The 23,760-nt window shown below is 33.0% G+C and overlaps 2 protein-coding genes across 3 annotated transcripts; one reads left to right on the forward strand and one right to left on the reverse strand.

The window, feature by feature from the left end:
* Nucleotides 1,750–8,421, forward strand: LOC109343389 (pachytene checkpoint protein 2 homolog). Its single transcript, XM_019581634.1, has 14 exons — nt 1,750–1,999; nt 2,104–2,167; nt 2,491–2,597; nt 3,012–3,079; nt 3,429–3,532; nt 3,648–3,752; nt 3,837–3,926; nt 4,038–4,113; nt 5,735–5,804; nt 5,890–5,960; nt 6,123–6,213; nt 7,486–7,613; nt 7,745–7,864; nt 7,951–8,421. The coding sequence occupies exons 1-14, from the start codon at nt 1,858–1,860 to the stop codon at nt 8,089–8,091; spliced, it is 1,377 nt and encodes a 458-aa protein (XP_019437179.1). The 5' UTR covers nt 1,750–1,857; the 3' UTR covers nt 8,092–8,421.
* On the reverse strand, nt 17,710–20,011 carry LOC109343391 (elongation factor Tu, chloroplastic). 2 transcript variants are annotated; one of them, XM_019581636.1, is made up of 3 exons: nt 19,995–20,011; nt 19,269–19,953; nt 17,710–18,705 (listed from the first exon to the last, which is right to left on the reverse strand). In XM_019581636.1, the coding sequence occupies exons 2-3, from the start codon at nt 19,944–19,946 to the stop codon at nt 17,935–17,937; spliced, it is 1,449 nt and encodes a 482-aa protein (XP_019437181.1). In that variant the 5' UTR covers nt 19,947–19,953; nt 19,995–20,011; the 3' UTR covers nt 17,710–17,934. The 2 variants fall into 2 exon arrangements, with proteins under 2 accessions (XP_019437181.1, XP_019437180.1); XM_019581635.1 differs by lacking the exon at nt 19,995–20,011 and having other exon boundaries at nt 19,269–19,982.

Here is a 23,760-nt window from a genome sequence, read left to right on the forward strand (position 1 = left end):
CTGTTAATTGCATTATGTATTCATCTTTTAGATCTTATTAAGTTTGGGATATCTCTGATTTCTTGTTGTACCAAAAGAATCAAGAAGCAAAAGGTTTTTGATAAAATAACTTGATTAATCGATTAAGTCCGCATATAATCGATTCAGTATACTATATGTTAATTGATTAACTTGTTCTTTAATTGATTAAAATTAGTTATGTTTGAGAATATTTGTTGCATTTCTAATCGAGTTCATTTGTAATCTATACCACCTATTCACCCCCTCTAGGTGAAAATAGAGCCCTTATTAACCAACAATTTAAAGATAGAGGTCGATATGGAGAATGGAGAGAGTAAAAAGGAATTTATTTTATCCACGAATTTTTATCAAACAACCAACCATAAGATAAGTCCACAAGATAAATCACTAAACACTGGTGGAAGGAGAAGACATCCTTAAGAGAAAATAGGAAACAAAGAGTCATTCAAAAGACAAGTGAGAGGACTTGTGAGCCAAATATTTAGTTAATGTAGTTTTTGAAGGGGAACAAAATTTTGGCCAGCTCATAAGTATCATCAAGGAGTTAAGTTGCCCTTATGCTAAAGCCTTAGTGATGAAATTATTGGCAAGGAGACTACCCTTTAAACTTATATGTGAAGAACTTAAAGATGGTTGGAGACTAAAAGGATAATTTCTTTTGATGAGTTTCTAAAATTACTTGTGAAATTCATTCTTGAGGATTGAGAGGATCATGGATGATTCTCGACCATATTCATTTGTGGCTCGACAAAAAGAGAAATTTGATGCAAGTACAACCACCATTGGCCTACCACATTGATGCCATATTTGCAATATACAAGTCACATTGTATTGAAATAAATCCCTAACACAAACTTTATACGTTTTTTGTCCACCTTACTCGCTTTCCCCATAAATATTCCATAGCTAGGCATCATACTCTCATCATAATATAAGAGATTCACACCAAGGAATATGATCCAAATGAGAGTGAAGTTAATTATAATATATTAATGATGTATTGATCTAGTGATAAAAATCCACTGAATTTTAAATATCTAACTAGGTCAAATACCGCAGGTTCAATCCATAAGAGAAGAAACATTTGCGGGAGGATTAGCTAACATAAAGTATATTGTTAGTTATACCAAAAAATAATAATTGTGATAAGTAGTGGTTACATGCACTTCGTGTCTGCTAGCCCAAATTCATATTTTTACGATGTCAATTCAAAATTTATATATTTTATTTTGGAGAATTAGAATATATTTTTTTGTATTGAGTATACTTCATATTGGAAATATTTTATATTATAATATTTTGTTTTATTATAATAATGCTAGGGAGGTGGTAAATAGGTTGATGATGTTTAATTACATACTTACATAAAATTAAACATTGTAAGTATGTAAATTAAAATTAGGAAATTAAAATTACACCATTGTAGTTATTTCATGTTTTCCCTTTATATATTGTGTAATAATATTGTGTAATAATATATATTCAATTTTTATATATTATTTTTTTTGTTTATGATAATGTTTAATTTAAGATGAGATATGTGATTAATTAATGTATTAGTGGTAGTTGCTTAGGATTATATAATTTTTTTTGTAAAAATTAAATAATGTTAAGGGCAATATAGGAAATAAAAATTATACAATGAGAGAAGTTATTTCAAGTTTTGACTTTATATATAGTATAGATATAGATATTATGAAAAATTGCAACATTCAGTCTTGTGAGACTTTTCCCGCCCATTTTAAAAGAAAACCCAGCCTCCATTTTCTCTTCTCTCTCCTTCCTTCATTCTTCCCAAATTCCAGGTCTCAGAAATCATTTCCAAATTCTAACAAAATGAGTGCTCCCATGGAAATCTTTCTACAAAACCCTTCCACCGACGAAACCTCCGACCAAAACGGCGTCGTCATTTCCCAACACCCACCTCCTTCTCCTTTACCTTCTCTTATCCTTCCACAAGAGAAATTTCTTGTCCCTGGTACACTACTTTTACCCTCTCTCTCTCATTCTCATTTCTTACGTTTCAAGTTACTGTTTTTGTTTGAAATCACTTTCAATTTTGTTCATTTCTCCCGTTTGTAGTCGAGGTATGCTTAAAATCTTCCAGCACAGCTCGGATTGATGATGTCCGTTCTGCGGTTGAGAGGTAATCGCTTTTCGTTCTTCGGCTAAATTCCGATGCTTGTTCAATTCTAGTGTTTATTATTCAGTTTGTTTTCACTTTTTATTGTTATGTGTAGTTTCCCACAATGGTGATTATTCCTAATCTAGTTTGGGGATTACATGTTTGCTCAATTGCCTAACTGAATTTCTTAAGCATTATATTATTTTAACATAACCAAGACGTGACGGTCTGAGTGGGACATGTGTGCTAATATTATATTAAATTGGAGACCGAACTCAAGCTTGATTGCATTGGACTCTTGTTAATTTTTTTGTCATATTTATGGCCATCGTACTGATTTTCAGGATGCTTGAAAAGAGGAGTTTGAGCTATAATGATGGACCCATTCCTGTTCCTCCTGATGAAACGTTTCTTGCAGATAACGTTCAAAGAATCTGTGTTTGTGATACAGGTTTTGTTTTTACTTACCTACTCGTTTAGTTGTCATTTTGGTTAACAACATGATGACAGTTCACTTGTATGATTTGATTTCGAGCTTGATTTGAAGCAGTGTTGCAGTTGCAATTGTGATTATGTTGCTTTAATATAATTGCGGGAAAATCTGACCTATGTGGCCAAATTGCAGTCATAATAGCTGCAATTGTGGTTGGGAAGTACAATTTAAAACACTGATTTCAAGTATGATTATTTTTTGCAAATCTGAAATGGTGAAACCCCATATAGAATAATGAAATAGTAGAGATTGGCATTACACAATGATTATGAAATTTCCCTCTTGAGCTTTCAAGCAATCATTTCCTAGAGAGTGGCGTATCTATTTCTGCTTCTTTGATTCTGATTTTGAAAACATATATTTGTTTTGTAGATGAGGGGATGCACAATGATAATGTTCTTTTGTTCTGGCAAGTGAAGCCTGTTGTGCATGTCTTTCAGGTGATACTGCTAAGTGCATAATTGATTTTACTGAATATGTGTGATAGGTCTCAGTTTTCCTTGTTTGACATATCCTTGTTCAACTATTAATGTATTAAATGAGTATGTTGCAATATGATTTCTTCTATTCTGTTTTTCATATTCTTTGACTCGGTCAAATGATCTAAAGTTATGGTAGCGAGAGAATGATCAAGTTTTGTTAGCTATGCAATGTTGTCCTATATGAATATCACGTTCCCTCCATTTATATCTGTCTCTTTAGTCTGGAAGCTCTATTTTCTATTTTATTTTCAGTTGAAGTGCAGCTATGAACTTCATAAATAATGTTGTCTGAATTTTGTGTTGACAGCTAAGTGAGGAAGGACCATCTGAGGAAATAAGTTCTGATGGCCAGACTTCCACTTTCAATGAATGGACTCTTCCTGCAAAAGAATTTGATGGCATGTGGGAAAGGTTTTTTGTAGTTTATGCTTTTTCTCAACCAGTCATATACTGAGATAATTTTTCTTATAGTTAATAAGTAAGTTCTAAATGAATTTAACTGCACTATCAATCATTGCTTCTGCAGCTTAATGTATGAATCTGGTCTAAAGCAAAGGTTGTTACGTTATGCAGCAAGTGCTTTGCTCTTTACTGAAAAGTGTGTTGATCCATTCCTTGTTTCATGGAATCGGTAAGGACCTGTTCAGTTTAGCATTGCCTCCGACTGTGTGTACGTCAACATATGTTGATATTTTGGGAGCTTTTATTTGTGTAGCATAATTCTTTTACATGGACCTCCTGGGACTGGAAAGACATCTTTATGTAAAGCATTAGCTCAGAAACTATCAATTCGGTTCAATTCAAGGTGCACGGATCTATTACTAATAACTTTTTACCACTAACAATATTTTCCGAAAGAAAAAGTCATCAAACAATGGGAACAAAAAAGAACTCACCAGGTTTTCCCCCCACTCAGGTACCCACTGTGCCAGCTGGTTGAAGTGAACGCACATTCTTTGTTCAGTAAATGGTTTTCTGAAAGTGGCAAGCTGGTATGCATGTATGCTTTCATTTTAGGTTTCTAAGTCTTTAGGTATTGATTTTTACATTATTCATGCTCTTATTGTGTATTGGCTTCAATATTTATTTTATTGTTGTGTTTGGCAATCAAGTTTCCTTTGTTGAGTAATAGTCTCCGGGCATAGAATTTCCTGTATTTATCATGCCTCTTTCAAGCTGATACTAACTGAGGACAAATGGTTGGTTGATTTGAGTGGCTAGGAACACCCAAGGTTTAGGTTAGGTGTAGAATTCCAGTCACCAAATATGAAATTTCCCTATTGATCCATAAGGATAGGGCGTGGCCTTTTTGAATTTCTAGTGTTTCTTGATCTCGTTCTCTAGGATTTTGTACATGATAAGTTGTCTGTGTTGCATGCTGCCTCCATATGCTGGAGGACAATTCTTATACTGGATCCAAATTCATTAGGGCAGTATAAGCCTACAAAGTAGACTTAATTATAAAATCTCTTTTTCATCTTTCACCTGGATCTGGTAGTACAGTGCAATGACTAATAATAAATTTCATTTCCCTCGGTATTGTTTAGTGATAATAGGTTCATCTATGTATCACGTTTTTGTTCGAACAAAATAAGTTTTTAGATACAGCCGTACAGTTTATATGAAAATGAAAACGAGTAATGTCCATTGGCAAACAAGTAGCAGTATTTGTAGGAAAAGCTAGAAGACTTGAGTTGCCATAATCATCTTCATTATCATTGTTTTTTTGGGTAAAAGATTAAGTTCCGTTACCCCTAGGCAAAATATAACAACCAACAAATAATTATACGATTGAGAACCACCTTCCATTACACGAAAGGTTCCCTCAGATCACATAATTCAGTACAAACTGTTACAAAACATTAACCTGAAGTTCTGAATTCAATTGATCAAAAATAATTTTATCTCTTGTATCCCTAATACTAGGAAAATAAAACAAAATCCTAGCTGCAAGTTCCTGTCTAGCTAATTGAAAGGTATATCCTGGTTAGGTACATCTTTGTGAAAATATCCCAGTGTTCATTTTCCTCCAAATAGGCAGAAGCTGCATACCTTGCCCATAGGATTCTTTGATGTTTCCTCTTCCTTCTATGACTGTAACACTGCCATTCCTTCCAAAAAGGCATTACCAGCATTGCTTTGGAATTGAAGCATGTTAATTTCATCTTAGTATTACTCAGTTTTGCAGTGTCTGCTGTAGGATTTTGTTTCATCTGGATAAACTTTTCTTCTGTAAATACTAGGACTTCTGTTTTTGTTAATTATTAGTATCTATTAATTAACTAATTAATAGTAATAATATATTTTATTATTATTTTATAATTGTATCTTACTGAAGCAACAAGTCAATTACATGTACGATACCAATATTAATTGATCAATATGACTTGTTGGAGTCATAAACTGAATAAGTTCTTCCATTTAATTACAATCCGATGTTCCATTATGATTATCATTTCACTATGTCCGCTTGGGAATTTATGCAATTTTTAAAGGAGATTTAATAAATCAAATTGGGATATTGCCAACCATATCTATGCACTCTAGTATAAATAAACTGTTTTTGTATGATTAGGTAATATGGAAGGCCTAAGCATGTTTTGTTGTTTCTAGGTTGCAAAACTTTTCCAAAAAATTCAAGAGATGGTGGAGGAAGAAAGCAATCTGGTATTTGTTTTGATTGGTGAGGCATAAGAAGATGAAATTTAGCTTAATGCTCAAGTATTGTTCTCATGTCTGCTTGAATATATATGCTTGTGATTCTGCAGATGAAGTTGAAAGCCTTGCAGCTGCTAGAAAAGCTGCTCTATCTGGTTCTGAACCTTCAGACTCTATTCGGGTAAAGCCCTCCCTCTCCTTCCTGCTGGAATAAAATTGTTCACCACCTTTTGAAAATGATCTAAAATGTTACACAAACATGTAAAAATGTAATTCGAAGGTGTTGCCTTTTTTGGCTGCTTGATTGTGTTAGTATGTATTCAATCTGAATATGAAATTTCAGGTTGTCAATGCATTACTCACTCAGATGGATAAGTTAAAATCATCTCCAAATGTGATAATACTAACCACCTCCAACATAACTGCTGCTATCGGTAAGCCTAAATCAACTTTCCTTCATTCAATTTTGCAGCTTTTTCCTTATAAGTTATGACCTTCCCGCTCCTGTTCCTGTAAATCTGAATAGTCAAATCTGTTAAACTTGTTGTAATTTTAGTTTATTTATTTATTTCATCTAACCACTATGCGCTTGTTTGGGGCATTGAAAGTCAAGTTGCTTAGACTTATTTTGCCTGCATTGTTACTGACAGTAATAAGTAGTATTCTAAATTGCGGTTGTAGTTATGGTTGTGGTGCAGTCATGGTCATTACGGCAGTTACGATTCAAATTGTGGTTGTTGCAATGTGAACTTTTTTGTAGTTAAAAACATATTTTTGAATTTGATACGACATGATACGATTCAAGGCAGTCCAAATGCGACCTGAAGCAGTTGCGTCGTAGTCTGATGCAGCTGCATCATTGTGCTTAGGTGTCAAATCATAATTGCAGTGTGATGCGGTGTGATGCGGTTATGATGGTCACTACAACTATAATATTGTGGCCACATTAGATGATGTGGTCTGCAATTGAAACAATGATAATATGCTCATGCCAATGTATATTGTTTACTTTGACACTAAAACAGTAATTTTCCCATTCTGAAATTAACATTAGATCAATATAAGTTATAAAACAATGCATCACAAGAAACGTCTTTTCTCACTAGGTGGACACATTACTGAATGTCTCGGCTATAAGATTTGTAATGTTATGAGACTCAATGTTAGACATTATAAATGTCAGTAAGACAATAAACTACATGTAGCAAAGATAAGAATATTGTTTGGATGAGTGATCACACTAGACAAGGTAGGACCGTAAGATTAGAAATGAATGTATAAGTGAGAAAATTGGAGTAGTTTCGATTGTAGAAAAGATTGTAGAATCGCCCCTTAGGTGGTTTGGACATTTGTGGAGGTGGTCAGTAGAAGCCTCAATAAGAAAAGTTGATCAAATGGGGGTTGGTTTAATTCTTAGAGGAAGAGGGAGACTAAGAAAAACCATAGGTGAAACAGTTAGGAAAGATTTACAGATCAATGTTGTCATTTGTCAATGAACATAATTTTGATAAAACATTATGACATTGTTCGACTCATGTAGCCAACCACACTTATGAGATTAAGATTTAAATGTTGTGTTTTAAATTACTTTTCTCCACATCTACTTTTATATATATATAATATATATATATATATATATATATATCCATTTGAAGCACATATTTTCACGTTCTGCAGATCATACAGATTTATCAATTTTATTGCAGATATTGCTTTTGTTGATCGAGCTGATATCAAAGCATATGTTGGTCCCCCGACTCTTCATGCTCGGTATGAAATATTAAGGTCTTGCTTGCAAGAACTGATGCGTACAGGGATCTTAAGTAGTTTGCAGGTACAGAAACTTCTTAAAGTTCTCTAGGAGACTTTTTGGATAAAATGGATGGCATCAGTATTCTAATATTTATTCTATTCCAACTCTTACATTTTGGCATATTAGTCTTACGGCTATACTGAATTGGTCAGGGTTGTACGGATGTGACACTTCCAAATTATGCTAGAGCAAAGGAGTGGTTAAATGCACCGGATTCACATGAGCCTGTGCTACTCTGCAAGAAACTACTTGAAGCTGCAGAGTCATGTGAGGTAGGAACATACACTACCTATGGATCTTGAACCTCAATCTTCTGGTTGACCCGTAATACCGACTAATGAGTTTAATCTGCTTACAGGGAATGAGCGGAAGAACTTTGAGAAAGCTTCCATTTTTGGCACATGCTAACCTTACCAATCATCTTGATTGCGACCCCATTAAGTTCTTGTCTACAATGATAGAAACAGCAAAGAGGGAGCGTTCTGAGCTTCCTGACTAATAGCGAAAGTTTTTTATTTTGTATCAAAAGTGTAACACTTGCATTCACTTATATCAATGGCTAGCAGCACTAAGTGGCACTTGATATGTCGGTCAGCTTAGTCCCCACCCTTACCATTTATTTCTTATATGCAATTATCAAGTGCTAGCAGCACTAAGTGGCCTATCCCAGAGACTAAGCTGGCTGAGATGTATTGACCTACTTAAAGTAATTGAGTTTTTAGGCTGAAACTTAGGATCAGTGGCCTGTAAACTTGAAACTTATTTCTGCAACTATACTGTTCGGTATTAACAGGACGTTCAATCTTTATATAGGATAAATTTAGTTTGATAGTGTACTTAATTCTGATTATCAAGTGAAATTAAAGACAGTGCAGCCTTTAAATGGGTAAAAGATATATGGATCTTATAATGCAGTTTGCAGTCGGGTACTAGGTGTTTTTAGTGTAGCAGTTAAAGATGGTGCTATCCGTTCACTGGTCTGATAGCTTAAATTTTACAGAGATTTGGAAGCTATCTACAACTTAGCATCATAAATTTCAGCTCCAGTTTTATCGTTCAAGTTAGCTCATTGAAGAGAGCAAAAGTTATTTCAATATTTAAACCAAATTGATATTCTACATGTAGCTAAGATTGTAACTAGAGTGTTCAAATGTAGACTGGTTCAAAAATAAAATTATTTGGGTAATAGATATAGTTGGATTGATTTTTAAAAAAATTGGCCGGACTCTATTTTTTGTTTCAATTTTAGGAATAAGACCTAAACTGGATTAAATTAATTTAACTTATTTGGAATATTCACAAATAAATTGTGTTCAATATTTAACACTTTAGAAATATTCTAAATAGACATTTAAATTGAACAACCAATTAAGATAAGGTAGATTCATTAATGTTCTATGATTATAAAATATATGTTCCCTAGGTAGTATATTCCCACAAGTAGGTAAAATATTTACACCATATATGTAATATTTCTTTTTATAAATATAATTAATTTGTTTGGTTTGTTTTGTTTTCTTTTGATATACAATCAAAGTGAATGAAGAAATTAATGTCAATTGTCTAACATATCAAATTATTTGTTTTTTAATGAGAACATCTTATTATGAATATAATTTATTTAATTTATACAATAATTATTTGTTTGTTTACATTAACAGGAACAATGTTATGAATTTGTAACTATATTTTTATAGTGATAAATTTATGAAAAATATTAATATGAATGCATGGTATGTTCCAATTTGGTTTTCTTTCTTATATGTGTTGTCTTTCATTGACTCCCTCTTCATTACCAAAGTAAAAGGAAATGAAAAAACTAGACTTGAAAAATTTAGGTAAAAAAATATTCACACCATAATCCATTTATTCATGTCTCTTTGCTTTTTATAACGGAGTAAAAGTTAGAATTGTCACATGTAACAACAACAAGGATATTAGAACCATTACCACATAGATGTGTTTTGAAGTAAAATTCTCAATAGGTTCTAGCAAAAGAGCATGATCATGTGTAAGATGATTGATTGCTCGAGTCTGGGAACCATACTGGTGTATTGGTGTTAAATTTTGCATCATTAAAGGAGGTAGTTGTCATTGCATAAGTGGAATTAGATGGCACTTGAGCATAAGAATGGGGAAACCATAGTGAGAGCCAGACACATAGAATGATAGCTAATTATAGAGCTCTATAGATTGAGGAAGAAACAAACCTCTAGGATAAGTGAGACGAGTTCCATAGTGCCATTGAAGTTCCTTCCAACATGAGGATAAGAAGTATGAGCATAGCTACAATACATATTGAAATAGGAGGAAATGATGAAGTGTTGTAAACTGGTGCACCAAAACCAAGAGAAATATCATACTAGTCGTATAAGGCCCCACTGAATGCATAAGGTTCAGGATTCGATTCCTGTGAGCGACACTTGTTGGGAGGGGTAGCCACAAACCTCGATAGAGATTAGTTTCTTACCCAAAAAGATGAAAGATACCCATGAAGTATTCTCATATAGTGTTAGAGCCCTTCACAATAGATCTTAATTAATCTCTAAGTAGTTTACTCTTTGCTTTAGTTTGTGCATGAAAATATTAGTCGCCACAACTCAAAGGAATATCTGCAACCAACAGCCAGATCTTCGGAGAGGGAATTAAGTAGCCACAAGAGGATCATCGATCATGATCTTCCATGCTAAGATACACTGGATTGAGATGAAGAAGAAGATCTTCATCACTAAGATACTTCACTGAAATATCAGTACAAGTAACAAACCGAAAAGTAGGATTTGACATGAGAAAAATAGAGAACAAAGAAGAGAGAATGGAAATGTATCTAATTCTGTTTTTGTAGTTACAAGCTTCTTATTATGACTCAATTGAATTACAAAGAGCGAGTATCTCTATTTTTAGAGATGCTCAAATGACAAGTGTGAACACTCAATTTTGTCCTACCTTTTGCTTTTATCTTGTGCATAATAAAGTATCGTTTTTTTAGAAGGATTTATCCCTAAATATCATGATGTCTTTTGGGGTTATTTCTTATTATTTGTGAAACGCGTTTTTTCCTTGCAAATATTGTCATAACCAATACAAATCCCAATTGCAATCATTGGAAGAAAACTAATCTGAAAAAAGGTATATCATAAGCTTCTCAAGGTCAAGCTTTAATGTTGGAAAATCCAAACCAAACATTCACTTGTTACTAATAATCAATTGGAACCCCAAACCATTGTAATTTCATGCAAACTACTTTTAAGCCAAGTAGGCTAGTTCAAGAAAACATACATATGAGACATCCTTGGTCAACACGCTGTAATTAAATAAGGAATCATATATTTCATTCCCTGGAAAGTGTCCATTTCCTGCTTAATCTGACTAAGTAAGGGTGCAGTAACAATATGGCACACTACAATGTTATTAATTGTACAAAGCAAATCTCATGAACCATAATATATTAACACCAATTTCTAAAGCTCACTATTGCTGAAGAAGCTTATGTTACCAAGACAAAGAAAATTGCAGAGGAGAATGACGAGTCATAGCAATGGCAAACAGCCAACTCTGATGTCCTGAACTCTGTCATCAATAAAATTCAGCAGATTAAGGTTCAGCTTGAATTTATGGCAAACTTTGAGAAAGCACCAGCTTAACTAGCAGAATCATTGGACTTGGAACTCTTGAACTTGAAGCAAAACCTGGCAGAACATCTTTTGGAGAACATGAAAAAAACCAACTCATAGATAGTTTATGAATCATCTCAATCCAACAAATCAGTCAATGAGACTTTGAGGCAACTTGAGGTTTCAAAAAGAACTTTAGAGATCCTAAGGGATGATGCTGCAAAATCTGTACATAGCTCAAACATCCATAGGTGGACACAGTGCTGGAATGAAACGTAATTCAAAGAGAAAATAGTCACTCATGAATTTCAGAGCAGAATCTCAAGAGATGGCAATAAGAAGGTGTAAGTCAGAAGTTTCAGTTACACAATCAACCTAAATGACGCTATTGATGAGCAATTTTAATTGGAATAATCAGTAAATCAAATCAATCATCAGAGAATATCTTCGGTCCTAGCAGTTGTAGTAAGAAGTACAAACCAGAAGTCATGGCCATTGGCATCTCCTATTTCAGTTATAGATGCAATAATAAGCATGAATGAGCAATCATTAGGCAGTTTCAAAACACAAGGGTCAGGATTATTCCTGACTTTCAATTAGCAACCCAAAGAGCACCACTACTCAGCTATAAAAGGAGAGGCATTACAACCACAAAAAGGGGGTTCACCACACGAAAATTAAAGAAAACAGAGCATATATGCAGTGCTGTAAGGATAAACAACACAGTGAAAGAGGCCAAATCCCCTCTCAAAATTCTAACACTACAGCACCTTCTTAGTCAGAATTTCTCAATCAACCCACATACATGCACCTACTAATCACGGATACACCACGATACAGAAATCAGAGAGAGAGGATTTCAGAGAAAAGGGCAGAAATATAGATAAAGAGAGTAACATTCGAATAGATTCAATATCATACCAGTTCCAAGGAGCAATCACTATACACATATCTAAACAAAAGCAATCTGAATATAGAGCTATACATCACAGGCGCCATAAACCAAGAAGGCAGAGCAACACAAACTGAAAACAGTAAGCAAAAAGAAATCACAGAGAGGTATCAACAACCGGAAGACCAAGTTGGCGATAGAGAACGGTGTGGATAATCTTGAAACACAGAAACAGAACGAGAAATCAGGAACAGGAGATTGGCTTTTACACAACAAAGGCTAAAGGTATACCTCCAGGTAATCCATTTATTCCTCTCATTCAAGCAATTATAAACAGAAAATGTTCTTCTTCATCATGTGTTCGGAGCATCAAACTAGATACATATGTTCATCTAAACAGTTGTAAACAAGTAGCCCTCAATCTAATTTAAGTCATATATATCAAATGAAATGCATACGGTGACTGAAACATCTTGAAAGACATTTCTATGTTCTTTACAAGCCTACAACCATGAAATAAACTCAGAACTTTGCTAAAAAATGGCTAGAATGTCAGATTCAAACATAAGACATATTCACTCGGCTTCAACAGGGATAAATATCCATAAACAAGAAATAGATAGTATAACACGATAGCATAATTTCGGATAAATGCTCGGATAAATGCTTGCCGAGGTTAGTCACACTTAATCATCCAATTTCAAGCCAAAAGGATAAAATAGAAAAGGAGCAGGGTTAGTTACTGGACCCATTGCGTTGATGCCGATTCCGAATCCCTATCTCGTCTCGGTGACCACCGCGAGAACAAGGGAATCATAAAAGAAAAATAAAAGAAGGATATGGTACCTTACGGGTTCTCCTCGCCTCCATCCACCATGATAAACGGTGGTTCCCACCGTGGCTGCCGCCTTCATCAATCGAAGCCCTCACCGAAGAGGAAGGGATGGAGGAGGTGATTGTCCATTCTTCAAGCCGCCATCATGATCCTCACCTCCGCTGGAGAATCACTCACCATTGCCGCCTCTCACCGCCGTTAATCACCTCTCTCCACTACCATCGTGAAAGAAGCCAAGGGGGGAGAGGATGAAAGAGGTATAGTGTGTTAGGGAAAATCCCTTTTGGGACTTTAGGTTCTAAACAACCCGTATGCCCCCACCCCACTTATTTTTGTTATGTTTATTAGTGTTGCTTTTTATTTGTGTATTATTATATTAATTTGTTTGAGTAATTTCCTATTGACACTTAATTCTATATATAAGTAAACTCCAACAACTCAATTCAATGCATAACCAAAGTCATGGATAAATAACAATGCATTCGCTTACACGGTAAAGCTATTAAATAATTCAAAACAATTCTTTTCATTTAAGTTCATATATATAGCAAATAATTCTAAAAACATAAAATAACTAACTATTCATAGTGTAATTTATAGTTTCTTACCCTCATTATTTTCTATTTTCTACCAAAAAACTATATACACAATGTTACATTCATTCACATTATTACTTAGTTTTCAAAAACTATCATCTTTATTACTTTTTAACCAAATTTTTTTATAATATTTTAAAACCTCCCATTTGAATTAATTTAAAAAAAACTGCGTTAGTTACTTTTTCAAAAACTACCACTTTTAAAGAAATTGTTTCCTAAATTATATAATTTGCAAGAATAACACATCTTTAGTTATTGTTCTTTCCACTACATTATTTTAGGATGGTATTTCTAAAAAAGACAAAGCAATGCACCAAAGGTACTGCAAAAATATAATGTTACTCACTACTATCATTTCCCATTTTTATTCTCCATTATCTTCCTCTTACGATTTTCAGGTATTTCTTTTTTCTTTCAAAGAATAGACTTAACAATAACTACATTACATGGTAATACAATATATTCCATGAATGAATACAAAGTTATGTTGTTACATCGGTTAATTGTTAAAATGGGTTGGTCATCCAAGAAGTGGAGTTGTTGGAATAATACTTCTTCAATCAAAAGAGAAGGATGTTTCAATCAACACCCATGATGCATTCATATTTCACTTTGGTGTTGTAATTGTTGGTATAATAAAGAAAATATTGAATTGGTTTTTTGTTGTTGGGGCCCACTTCAAAAGCTCACAAGTCTGGTGAGTCAACTGACTTTTTTATAATCGGTTCCAATGGAATCTTACTCACTCAATGTTAATTAGAACTTTGCAATTTTTACTAACTTAATTGCTAATTAATTTATCTACATTTAAGAGTGGTAAATTTTATAATTTCATCTTATCGAATGATATTTATTATTTTAGTTTTTAATATAACTCTTACATGCTTACTATTTATCTTTGCTTCTTCTATGCAAAGTAAAGATATATTTTTATGTCGTAATATAACAAATGTGATTTGGAAAGATAATTGGTAATTTAATTTATTTGGAATATTTTTTGGGTACATAACTTATTTGGAATATGAGTTTTCACCAAAATATCATGTTATGAAAAATGTGATAAAATTATACTAATCACTTACAATTTACTCAATAATATTTTTATAGATGATTGTTTCCACATAAAACCATCCCATAATTTTGGGTAGAAGGCATGGTCTTATTCATTTATATGTTTTACTATATTTGATGGATGTAAACAAATATACATAATCAATTGAAAGATAACTACTATCATGAAGTATATATAATTCTATATAGTAAGTTATAAAGTCAAAATATGTATCCGGTATAACCACATATTTAATAAGATCATTGTTTAATAGAGATTAATACTTCTATTAAACACATTCAATAAACCACATATCCGATATAACCACTCAGGTACAAATATAAATATATAATTCCACTACTGTTTAATAGAGATTATTGCATTGATTGAATATAGATATCTAAGATACATGTATAATTTCATAAAGGAAAATGACCTATAAAGATAATTGTAAGTGATTCAATTATTTAAATGATTGAATATAGATATCTAAGATACATGTATAATTTCATAAAGGAAAATGACCTATAAAGATAATTGTAAGTGATTTAATTATTTAAATTTTCAATTTTTAAATAATAGAATTAAATAATTGCCTCAATCAAACATGTTCACCTCCAAATTATAATATCTAACATAAATTATTATATTTGATATTTATAGCATATAAATTATACATTATAAACAATATTAAAGCGGGTGTCAACACGCTAGTAATTATAAAAATAAATATAACACTATAAATCATATTAATACCTATTCTAGCAAAAATCTAATAAAAATTATTCATCATATGATAAAAGATAATAACAATAATTAGAACATTTTACTATGACAACAAAGATTATTAATAGAATCACATGAAATTTTTATAAATGTTTTTGATATAATTTTGGGAGTTAATCAAAGATGGAGAGAAGGTCGCTCCGGAGACCTCTTTCTTCTCAAATCATCTTCGAAAGGTCGCGCAACACCGCTTCTTTTAAATCGATTCAACTTTATTTTTTTTAATTAAAATAATAAAAATTAACTAAGCGAAAACTTTTTTTTCAATAATAAACATTTTTCTACTAAAGAAAGTCTTGATTCCCTTAAAAGGGATACGTAGGACCAGGGTCAATCTTGTCAGACATAATAATAAAAAACTATTTTTTTCGTCTTAATAATTGATTGATTAATCATAAAATTTAATAAGGATGATAATAATAATAACGTCATATATTTTAATGAAGGGTGCCGCTTAAGGCCGGCTGGTAGGGTGCTAATAATACATTGTAACCGACTCCCGAACCTGGATATCAAAAATCCAAAAGCCCAAGGTAATTGGGCTTAAAAGATTTTTCTACATTTTTAACTATAAAATATAATGACGACTCTAAACAAAGTCGTGCAGCCGAAAATCGGGGTGCGACAACAAATTTGTTCAGCAAGCTACACCTAGAAACATATGTAAGTACATGATAGCAGGGGGAGTGAATTAGGTTTGTAAATTATTTACTCTTTTTAAACAAGTAAAAAGCATAAGTGCAACAGAAGAAGATAGTAAAGAACAAAATTTGAAAAGTGAAAAGAGTAAAGGATAGAGAAAATCATATCATGATATATCCAAATCTGAATATTAAATACAAATCTCAAGATTATCTCTTTTTGATCACTCAAATTCCACAAGAAAATACACCACTTTCTTGATTTACAAATAGACTCACCAAACCCTAAGTCATCCTTATTTTGTGATAAAGAAGAAGAGTTAGGTTGGCTAAGAATCACTAAACCCAATTTGGTTGAAGAACAATCCTTTAAAAGAACAAGCTTAATATCACATTTACTCTTTATTTTCTAATATTGAAAGTGCGAAAAAATATTTTTAAAAGACTTTGTAAAACTTGAATACACAAAAGTGTAATTGAAGTTGAAGTTGAAGTTCAAGTATGATTCAACTATATTTTGGTTCATAAGCTTATAATGCTATTTATAGAATTTAGAAAGGTTCCCACGTGAATTAAAAGATATACAAAACTTTTTGGAAAATACTAGTTTCTTTGGAAAGATGTTGCTTAAGTTTCAAATTCTAAACTACACTAACAATACAAAATATCTGGTTATTGTGTCTGTAAAAAAGTGTATGAGTTACTTATCTTAAGTTTTTAAATAACTTTAAAAGTGTAATCCTTCAAATCCTTTTAAAAAAGATGGTAAGCACAAATCAATCTGTTATTTTATTTGATTATTTAGCTTTCTATAGTTTGCAACTGAAATTCTATCTATTTCATATTCCTTTTTGCTTTTCCCCACTAAACCAAAATAATAGTTTTCTCAAGTCTTAATACCAGAAAACAACAAATCCATAAGTTTAAATAAGGTTTACATAAACCAAACTAACTCTACATTCGTTCCAAATTCAACTCATTATTTAATTCGATAGACTTAGTTCATGATTCAAACAAGTTAAGTTTAAGCTAAAAAGAGCTCGTTAAGTAAAGGAGCAAAATATAAGCCAAATACAATCCTAGCTCGATTATATAAATATATATGCACATGGGTGACTCAAATGAGAACAATTCTCATGAAAATTACGATACTAGTAAATCAATGTCATACAAACATACATGGATAATTGAAATTAAAAGTCAATTAATAATCACATAATCACTTAAAAAAATCATGTGTACATATCTTATAATCTTAACAATTCAAATAAGATATGTTGGTACATATTTATTCTTCTCATGTCACGCATTAACAATTCTTCACACTTCATTTTCTATATACACATATATATGGAAACAATCTTTACTAAATGAACAATAGCTCGTACTTACATTTACTATTAAAATTCACAGGTTTTCTATACATGAATTTTCGCGAAGTTAAACTTCAGCTGAAAAAATAGTTCGGTATTAAACTCAACACGAAACTCAATGAAGACGAGAAGCTAAGTCGAGTTCTACTCAACTCATTTCCACCTCTAACCACAAAGAAGGGCAAGACAAAAACCTATATGTTTAGTATAAAACTTCATAGATTTCTACTACATGAAAGTAAGAGGCATGGACATAACTGTCACAAGAAATTGCAGCACCATTACTTATCACTATGAATAGTGCATTGTTTTAATAGTGGCATAACTAAACAGAGAAAATGTTCACCCATTCATGGAATTGAAGGAATCCAGCTCAAGCACTAAGCATATGCAACAGGAACAAAGAAACAAGTAACAACAAAGCATTTGGAAAAATATTATCCAACTTGATTAAGCATTAGTTCGAGCCCTACAAAATATAAGAAATTGGATATGGAAGTTGTGTAAAATGAAAAAAAAATGCATAAAACCAAAGCACATGTTCATACACGTTACTCAAGGATAGATTGAATAACACCAGCTCCAACAGTCTTCCCTCCTTCTCTAATAGCAAACCTCATTCCCTGTTCGCAAGCCACCGGCATTATAAGTTCAACCACCATCTTAACACGGTCTCCCGGCATAACCATCTTCGACTCCTCGTCCTTGTCATTCATAATGGTAGCAACTCTGCCGGTGACATCGGTTGTCCTCATGTAGAATTGTGGCCTATAACCTGCAAAGAAAGGGGAGTGCCTCCCTCCTTCTTCCTTTTTCAAAACATAGACAATGGCAGAAAACTTCGTGTGGGGTGTAATGGTCCCAGGCTTAGCCAAAACCATCCCCCTCTGAATATCAATCTTCTGAATACCCCTGAGCAACAACCCCACATTATCCCCAGCCATAGCATCATCCAGAATCTTCTGGAACATTTCCACACCAGTCACAGTAGTACTCCTGGTTTCCCTCAAACCAACAAGATCAACGGTGTCTCCGACCTTAATGGTACCCCTCTCAACACGACCTGTGGCCACAGTCCCACGACCAGTGATGGAAAACACATCTTCGATAGCAAGCAAAAAGGGAAGATCGGTTTGGCGCACAGGAATAGGTATGTAGCTATCTACATTATCCATAAGCTCATAAATCTTGTCCACCCACTGATTATCTCCACGCTTGATTGCAGGGTTTGCCATCAAAGCTTCCAAAGCCAAGAGAGCAGAACCAGAAACAATGGGAATATCATCACCAGGGAACTCGTAAGAGGAGAGAAGATCACGCACCTATAGAGCACAATAAGTAACCAATTAGTAACTCACTGGTGATTAAGCAAACTGATACACTGATACAACTAATCTCGACTATGAAAAATTCTCCAGTGCTCTCAGAACAACAAATTTCTCTTTTCTCTTGCTCCTAAATTTGCATTACATGCGCTTTGAGGGTCATAGCAATTTTACATTTCAACTATATTTTAAAGAACAAAACTTATATACATTTCTGTGCATACTTATGATGTTTTTTCAATAAAAATATAATGTGTGGCAGTACACATATTATGTGTTCTGTGTTCATTATTGAGCTATTACAATTATACATTGCACTTCTATCAAAAACAGTACCACAAACATGTACAAGAAATTGTACTAAGTTTATCCGATTTTTAATTCTATAAATGAACAATAATGCAGCTCAAGACATTTCTCTTATAAACAGCTTGACCTTTCTCCTAATTGTATAAGTGAGCTATAGCATACAGGTCAATAGATTTTCAAGGATCTCTCTCCAATTCCATAATAACCAAATCTGAACAATCAAACCAATTACGAAAAACACAAATATATACCTCGAGTTCAACGAGCTCGAGAAGCTCCTCGTCATCGACCTGATCCTGCTTATTAAGGAACACCACCATGTTAGGAACTCCAACTTGCTTAGCAAGAAGGATATGCTCTTTAGTTTGAGGCATTGGCCCATCAGCACCCGAAACCACGAGTATGGCGCCATCCATCTGCGCAGCACCAGTAATCATGTTCTTCACATAATCAGCGTGACCAGGACAGTCCACGTGTGCATAATGCCGATTCTCAGTCTCATACTCCACCGTGGCAGTGTTAATTGTGATACCACGTGCACGCTCCTCAGGTGCAGCATCGATTTCATCGTATTTCTTCGGGGTGCTGTTGCCATTGGCAGCTAGGGCCATAGTGAGGGCAGCAGTGAGGGTAGTCTTGCCGTGGTCGACATGGCCTATTGTCCCAATATTGACATGTGGCTTCTTTCGCTCGAATTTCCCGCGGGCGGCACGGATTGTGAAGTTGCGGTGGTGGCGGGTGGTGGAGGAGGGAGTGAGGTGGAGGATTGTGGAGGAGTTGAGGAAGGAAGAGGAAAGAGGGGTTAGTTTGGGGTTAGTGGTACGGAAGGTTGGAGAATTAGAGGAATAAGAAGAAGATGGAGAGGAGAGTGGATAAATGAGTTTAGAAGAAGCTGAAGCTGTTATTGCTGCTGAAGAAGAAAGTGCCATTTCAGAAAAAGTTGAAAGGGGGGAAGTTGGGGATAGGAGGCAGGGAGGGAGGGAGGAGAAGAGGATTTTGGAATTGGGGATGATGTTATCTATTATATGAGTGGTTCAATAAAAGGGATTGCAATGTCAGTTCTATCCCTTTTCTATGCCCCACTTTTGGAGGGATATTACCTTAATCTCTTACTCATCCTCTCCCCGCCCTATTCAATAAGTTGGATACTTGGATGTGGGTACAACCACATTTTGGAACAAGAATTTGGTCTACTTATCTATGTTTGTGAAATATCTGCTTCAAGTATGGCATAAAAGTTTATATTATGTTGGGATAGAATATGGGTAGGGCTTACCCACAAGAATTTGGGCTGTCCAATCTATGTTCATGAGATATTCCCTTAAAGTATAATATAAAAAATTTACATTGTGTTGCGATTAATATGGGTATGTGGGTTAGTGGGTTAGTGGGCCGTCAGCTATTAAAATAAAAAGATGAAAATCATTAATATTACTTTTTTTCTCTCTGTTACATTTTTCCTTTATAATGAAGCCTAAGAGTATATAGTATAAAATGACATTCTCTTCATGGAGCAAAATCCAAAAAATTGATTGTACCATGAAGAAAACAATTACACAATCATCGAAATAAAAAAAAGAATTGTGGCGGTGGAAGGTAGAATGAAGAGATAAAGATCACATGTCTCTAACAGTGTTTTATTCCATATTTTAAACCTATCACATTTTGCTCATGAATAAAAAAATTAAAAACAAAAAGTAATATTTTAATTGGTTTGAGACATGAAATGAGATACTGTTTGAGACAAATAATCACAATCCAGAAGAAAGACCATCAATTATGATGAGGAAAGAGCAGCAACCATGAGGCCTCTTTCACAACAATGGAGGTCAAGAATTAGCCTCCTATTTTCTTTTTCCTTTTTCAAAAAAACATCCCATAGTTTAAGATTTGCAAAACTGCATATTCTGACAGCTTTGGTGTTTGTTGGGTGGGAATGAAAGTCGACTTGGTAGTGCAAGGGTGATTAAGTTTAGACCGGTCCAAACTAAATTAAAACTGCAAAAATTAAATGTAATTTATTATGTTGGGTTGATTTTTTAAAAATTGATCGATCCGGATCAATTTTTGGTCGAACTCTAGGAACCTAACTGATTCAATCGGACAACATTTAATTTAGCTCATTATGAATATGCACAAACAAAAGTTGTGCATTAAGTGTTTAACATTTCACTTCAATAATGTTATGAAATAAGCTGGAATGCAAATTCAACAATTAAATTATAAATGTCCATCTGATATGGTTAAAAAATATGTGTTCACTAAGTGATATATTTTCATACATAGGCACAAAATTTAGATTGTAGAGATGGTATTTCTTTTGATAAATATAATTAAGTTGTTAGATTTATTTTCTTCTCATATACAATATAATCACAATTAAAGAAGAAGTCAATGTCAACTACAAGTATAATCAATTGTTTCTTTTTTGAATGAGAACATATTTTTATTAATATAATGTTCTTACCCATTGTCGTGACCCTAAATATGTTGTGGTCTTTGATATACCAAAGTTGTGGACTTTTGACATTTTGCATTTATAGTGTATGTAAAGTTGTAAACAATATTTTGACAAGGTTGTAACAATATTAATATAAATGCATGTAAACTTGTCACTCTAAACTCTAAAGTGTATTAGACTTAATATTTTAGTCATTTTTTATGGTTTTTGAAGTGTATATGTAGACTTTCAATATTTTATAAAAAATTAGTTCAAACTGCATATAATATTTTGATCGGATTGGACTGTAGGTCTTAATATAAACAAACTAGACCAGACTACAAGTTAAATATGTGTTTGGATCGAATGATTTTTTTGCCTAAAAACTAATCCAAACGGACAACAAACACCCCTAGTTCAAGCTATTGACACAATCTATACAATGTCTACCGAGGGTTACAACCTACAATTGGAATTGGGTCGACGCACTTGGGCCTCTTGTGCATAATTTTTTATAATATCCAACTAGAAGTCTACCTTTACCCACCAAAAAAAGTCGATAGGAAAAACATGAATGATGGGCAGCCATTTTGGACTAATAGACACAATTTCATGTAATGTGTACCAAATAATAGTAGAGCATGCATACTCTACTCAAATTGTCAATACTATAGTTGAGTAACACAGAGGAAAAATAGTATTATTTATTGTGGTACATGTTAATAAATGTAAATATTAATGTATCGTGAAATAAATGGTAATGAAAATTTGGAACTCTAGATCCTTCTTTTACTAGTACTATTTTTATTTTTTATTAATTATTAAATCATTTTTTTAGTATTGAGCCTTAAGAGGCTAGAAATTGAAATGATAATCGAGTTATTGAGCCTAGAGATGCTACGTGTGAAAAGATTACTTGTTGTTATATCAATGTTAGATTATAGTGAAATCTTGATGCTACCAAGAAACTGAATGTAGTCTATGATATTAAGTGAACTAGCATAAAAACTTTTGTCAATATTTTATGTTTGAACTCCTCTTACTTAAGCTTCTACAAATGCTTCCCAACAGTTTTTTTTTTGTGATACAAATAAGTTTTTTAAACATTTTTCATTTAGTCTTAGTAGAACAAAGTTTTCGTTTGGAAACCCTTCTGCTGAAAAACAGACGAGTCAATCATATGGATTTTTAATATGTTGTTTAAACCATTTTTATCTAGTCAAAAGATTTTGTTTTTTGTAGAAAGTTGGTAAGCATAATTAAATCCCTCATTTACGTTACTTTTGATTATTTCATTCTATCTCAGACCTTCGTGTTACCTACATACAACCCTTCTTTCACCCCGAACTAACCAATTTATGCACCTTCACCTTTGGGCTATGCTACTTCACCTATACCAGACCCTAAATAACACACTCAATCTCTTCCACATTTTCACTATCTAGAATAAAAAAATGTAACGAAGTTGTCATCATTGTATTGTAGGGAAAATATACAAATCAAATTAAAATGATGAGGATTAATCGATGTAAAGAATCTTTTTAGCACCTCATGTTGCCTGGTTTAAAAATGGTACTTAATGAATTATGTGGATATTAATTCAAAACATTAATTTTAACCTTATATATTAATATATTCCAAAAATACTAAATTCTGTAGTGAGAGAGAGAAGTGATATACCCCTACGTATCTATTTATAACAGACAAATTAAGACTACATAATTCTTCTAGAAAATGACTAATTGGTTAATTCTTTTTAATTTTATGATTTTTATTAAATTTTATTTGTTTAAAAAAGATTTGAGATAAAAAAAGTCTCTCAAAGAACCTTCGTCCTTATAGAGACAACTTAATTTTTATTATAATTGTATAAAAATGGAAATAAAAAATCTATCAAGACATACGTCCTCAGAGAAACCATTTTATCCATAAGGTATTGTTTGTCCATTCAACTACAATTCAAATGCATAATTTTTTAACATAAACTAAAATAAATCACATCCAGAAACTTGACAAAAAAATAATACAAAATTCAAACAAAACTAGATGTAATTATATTGTAGAAAACACTAAAACAACCCAACATAGTTTATAACCCCAAACCCAAATGGAAACATATTAGTATTACTATAGCACAACCTTACAAAAATAAACAACAAAAAATACTAACTTTAGGAGAGAGATTAAAATGGGACTTGAGGATCTTTGAAGTTTATGAATATAGAGACGAGATTTCTAGAATTGAAGACAAGGAATAACAACATAAAAGAGAAGTGGGACGAGACCAAAGTCAAACAGGAAGC

Source organism: Lupinus angustifolius, chromosome LG03 (genome assembly GCF_001865875.1).
Source record: "Lupinus angustifolius cultivar Tanjil chromosome LG03, LupAngTanjil_v1.0, whole genome shotgun sequence".
NCBI lineage: Eukaryota > Viridiplantae > Streptophyta > Magnoliopsida > Fabales > Fabaceae > Lupinus > Lupinus angustifolius.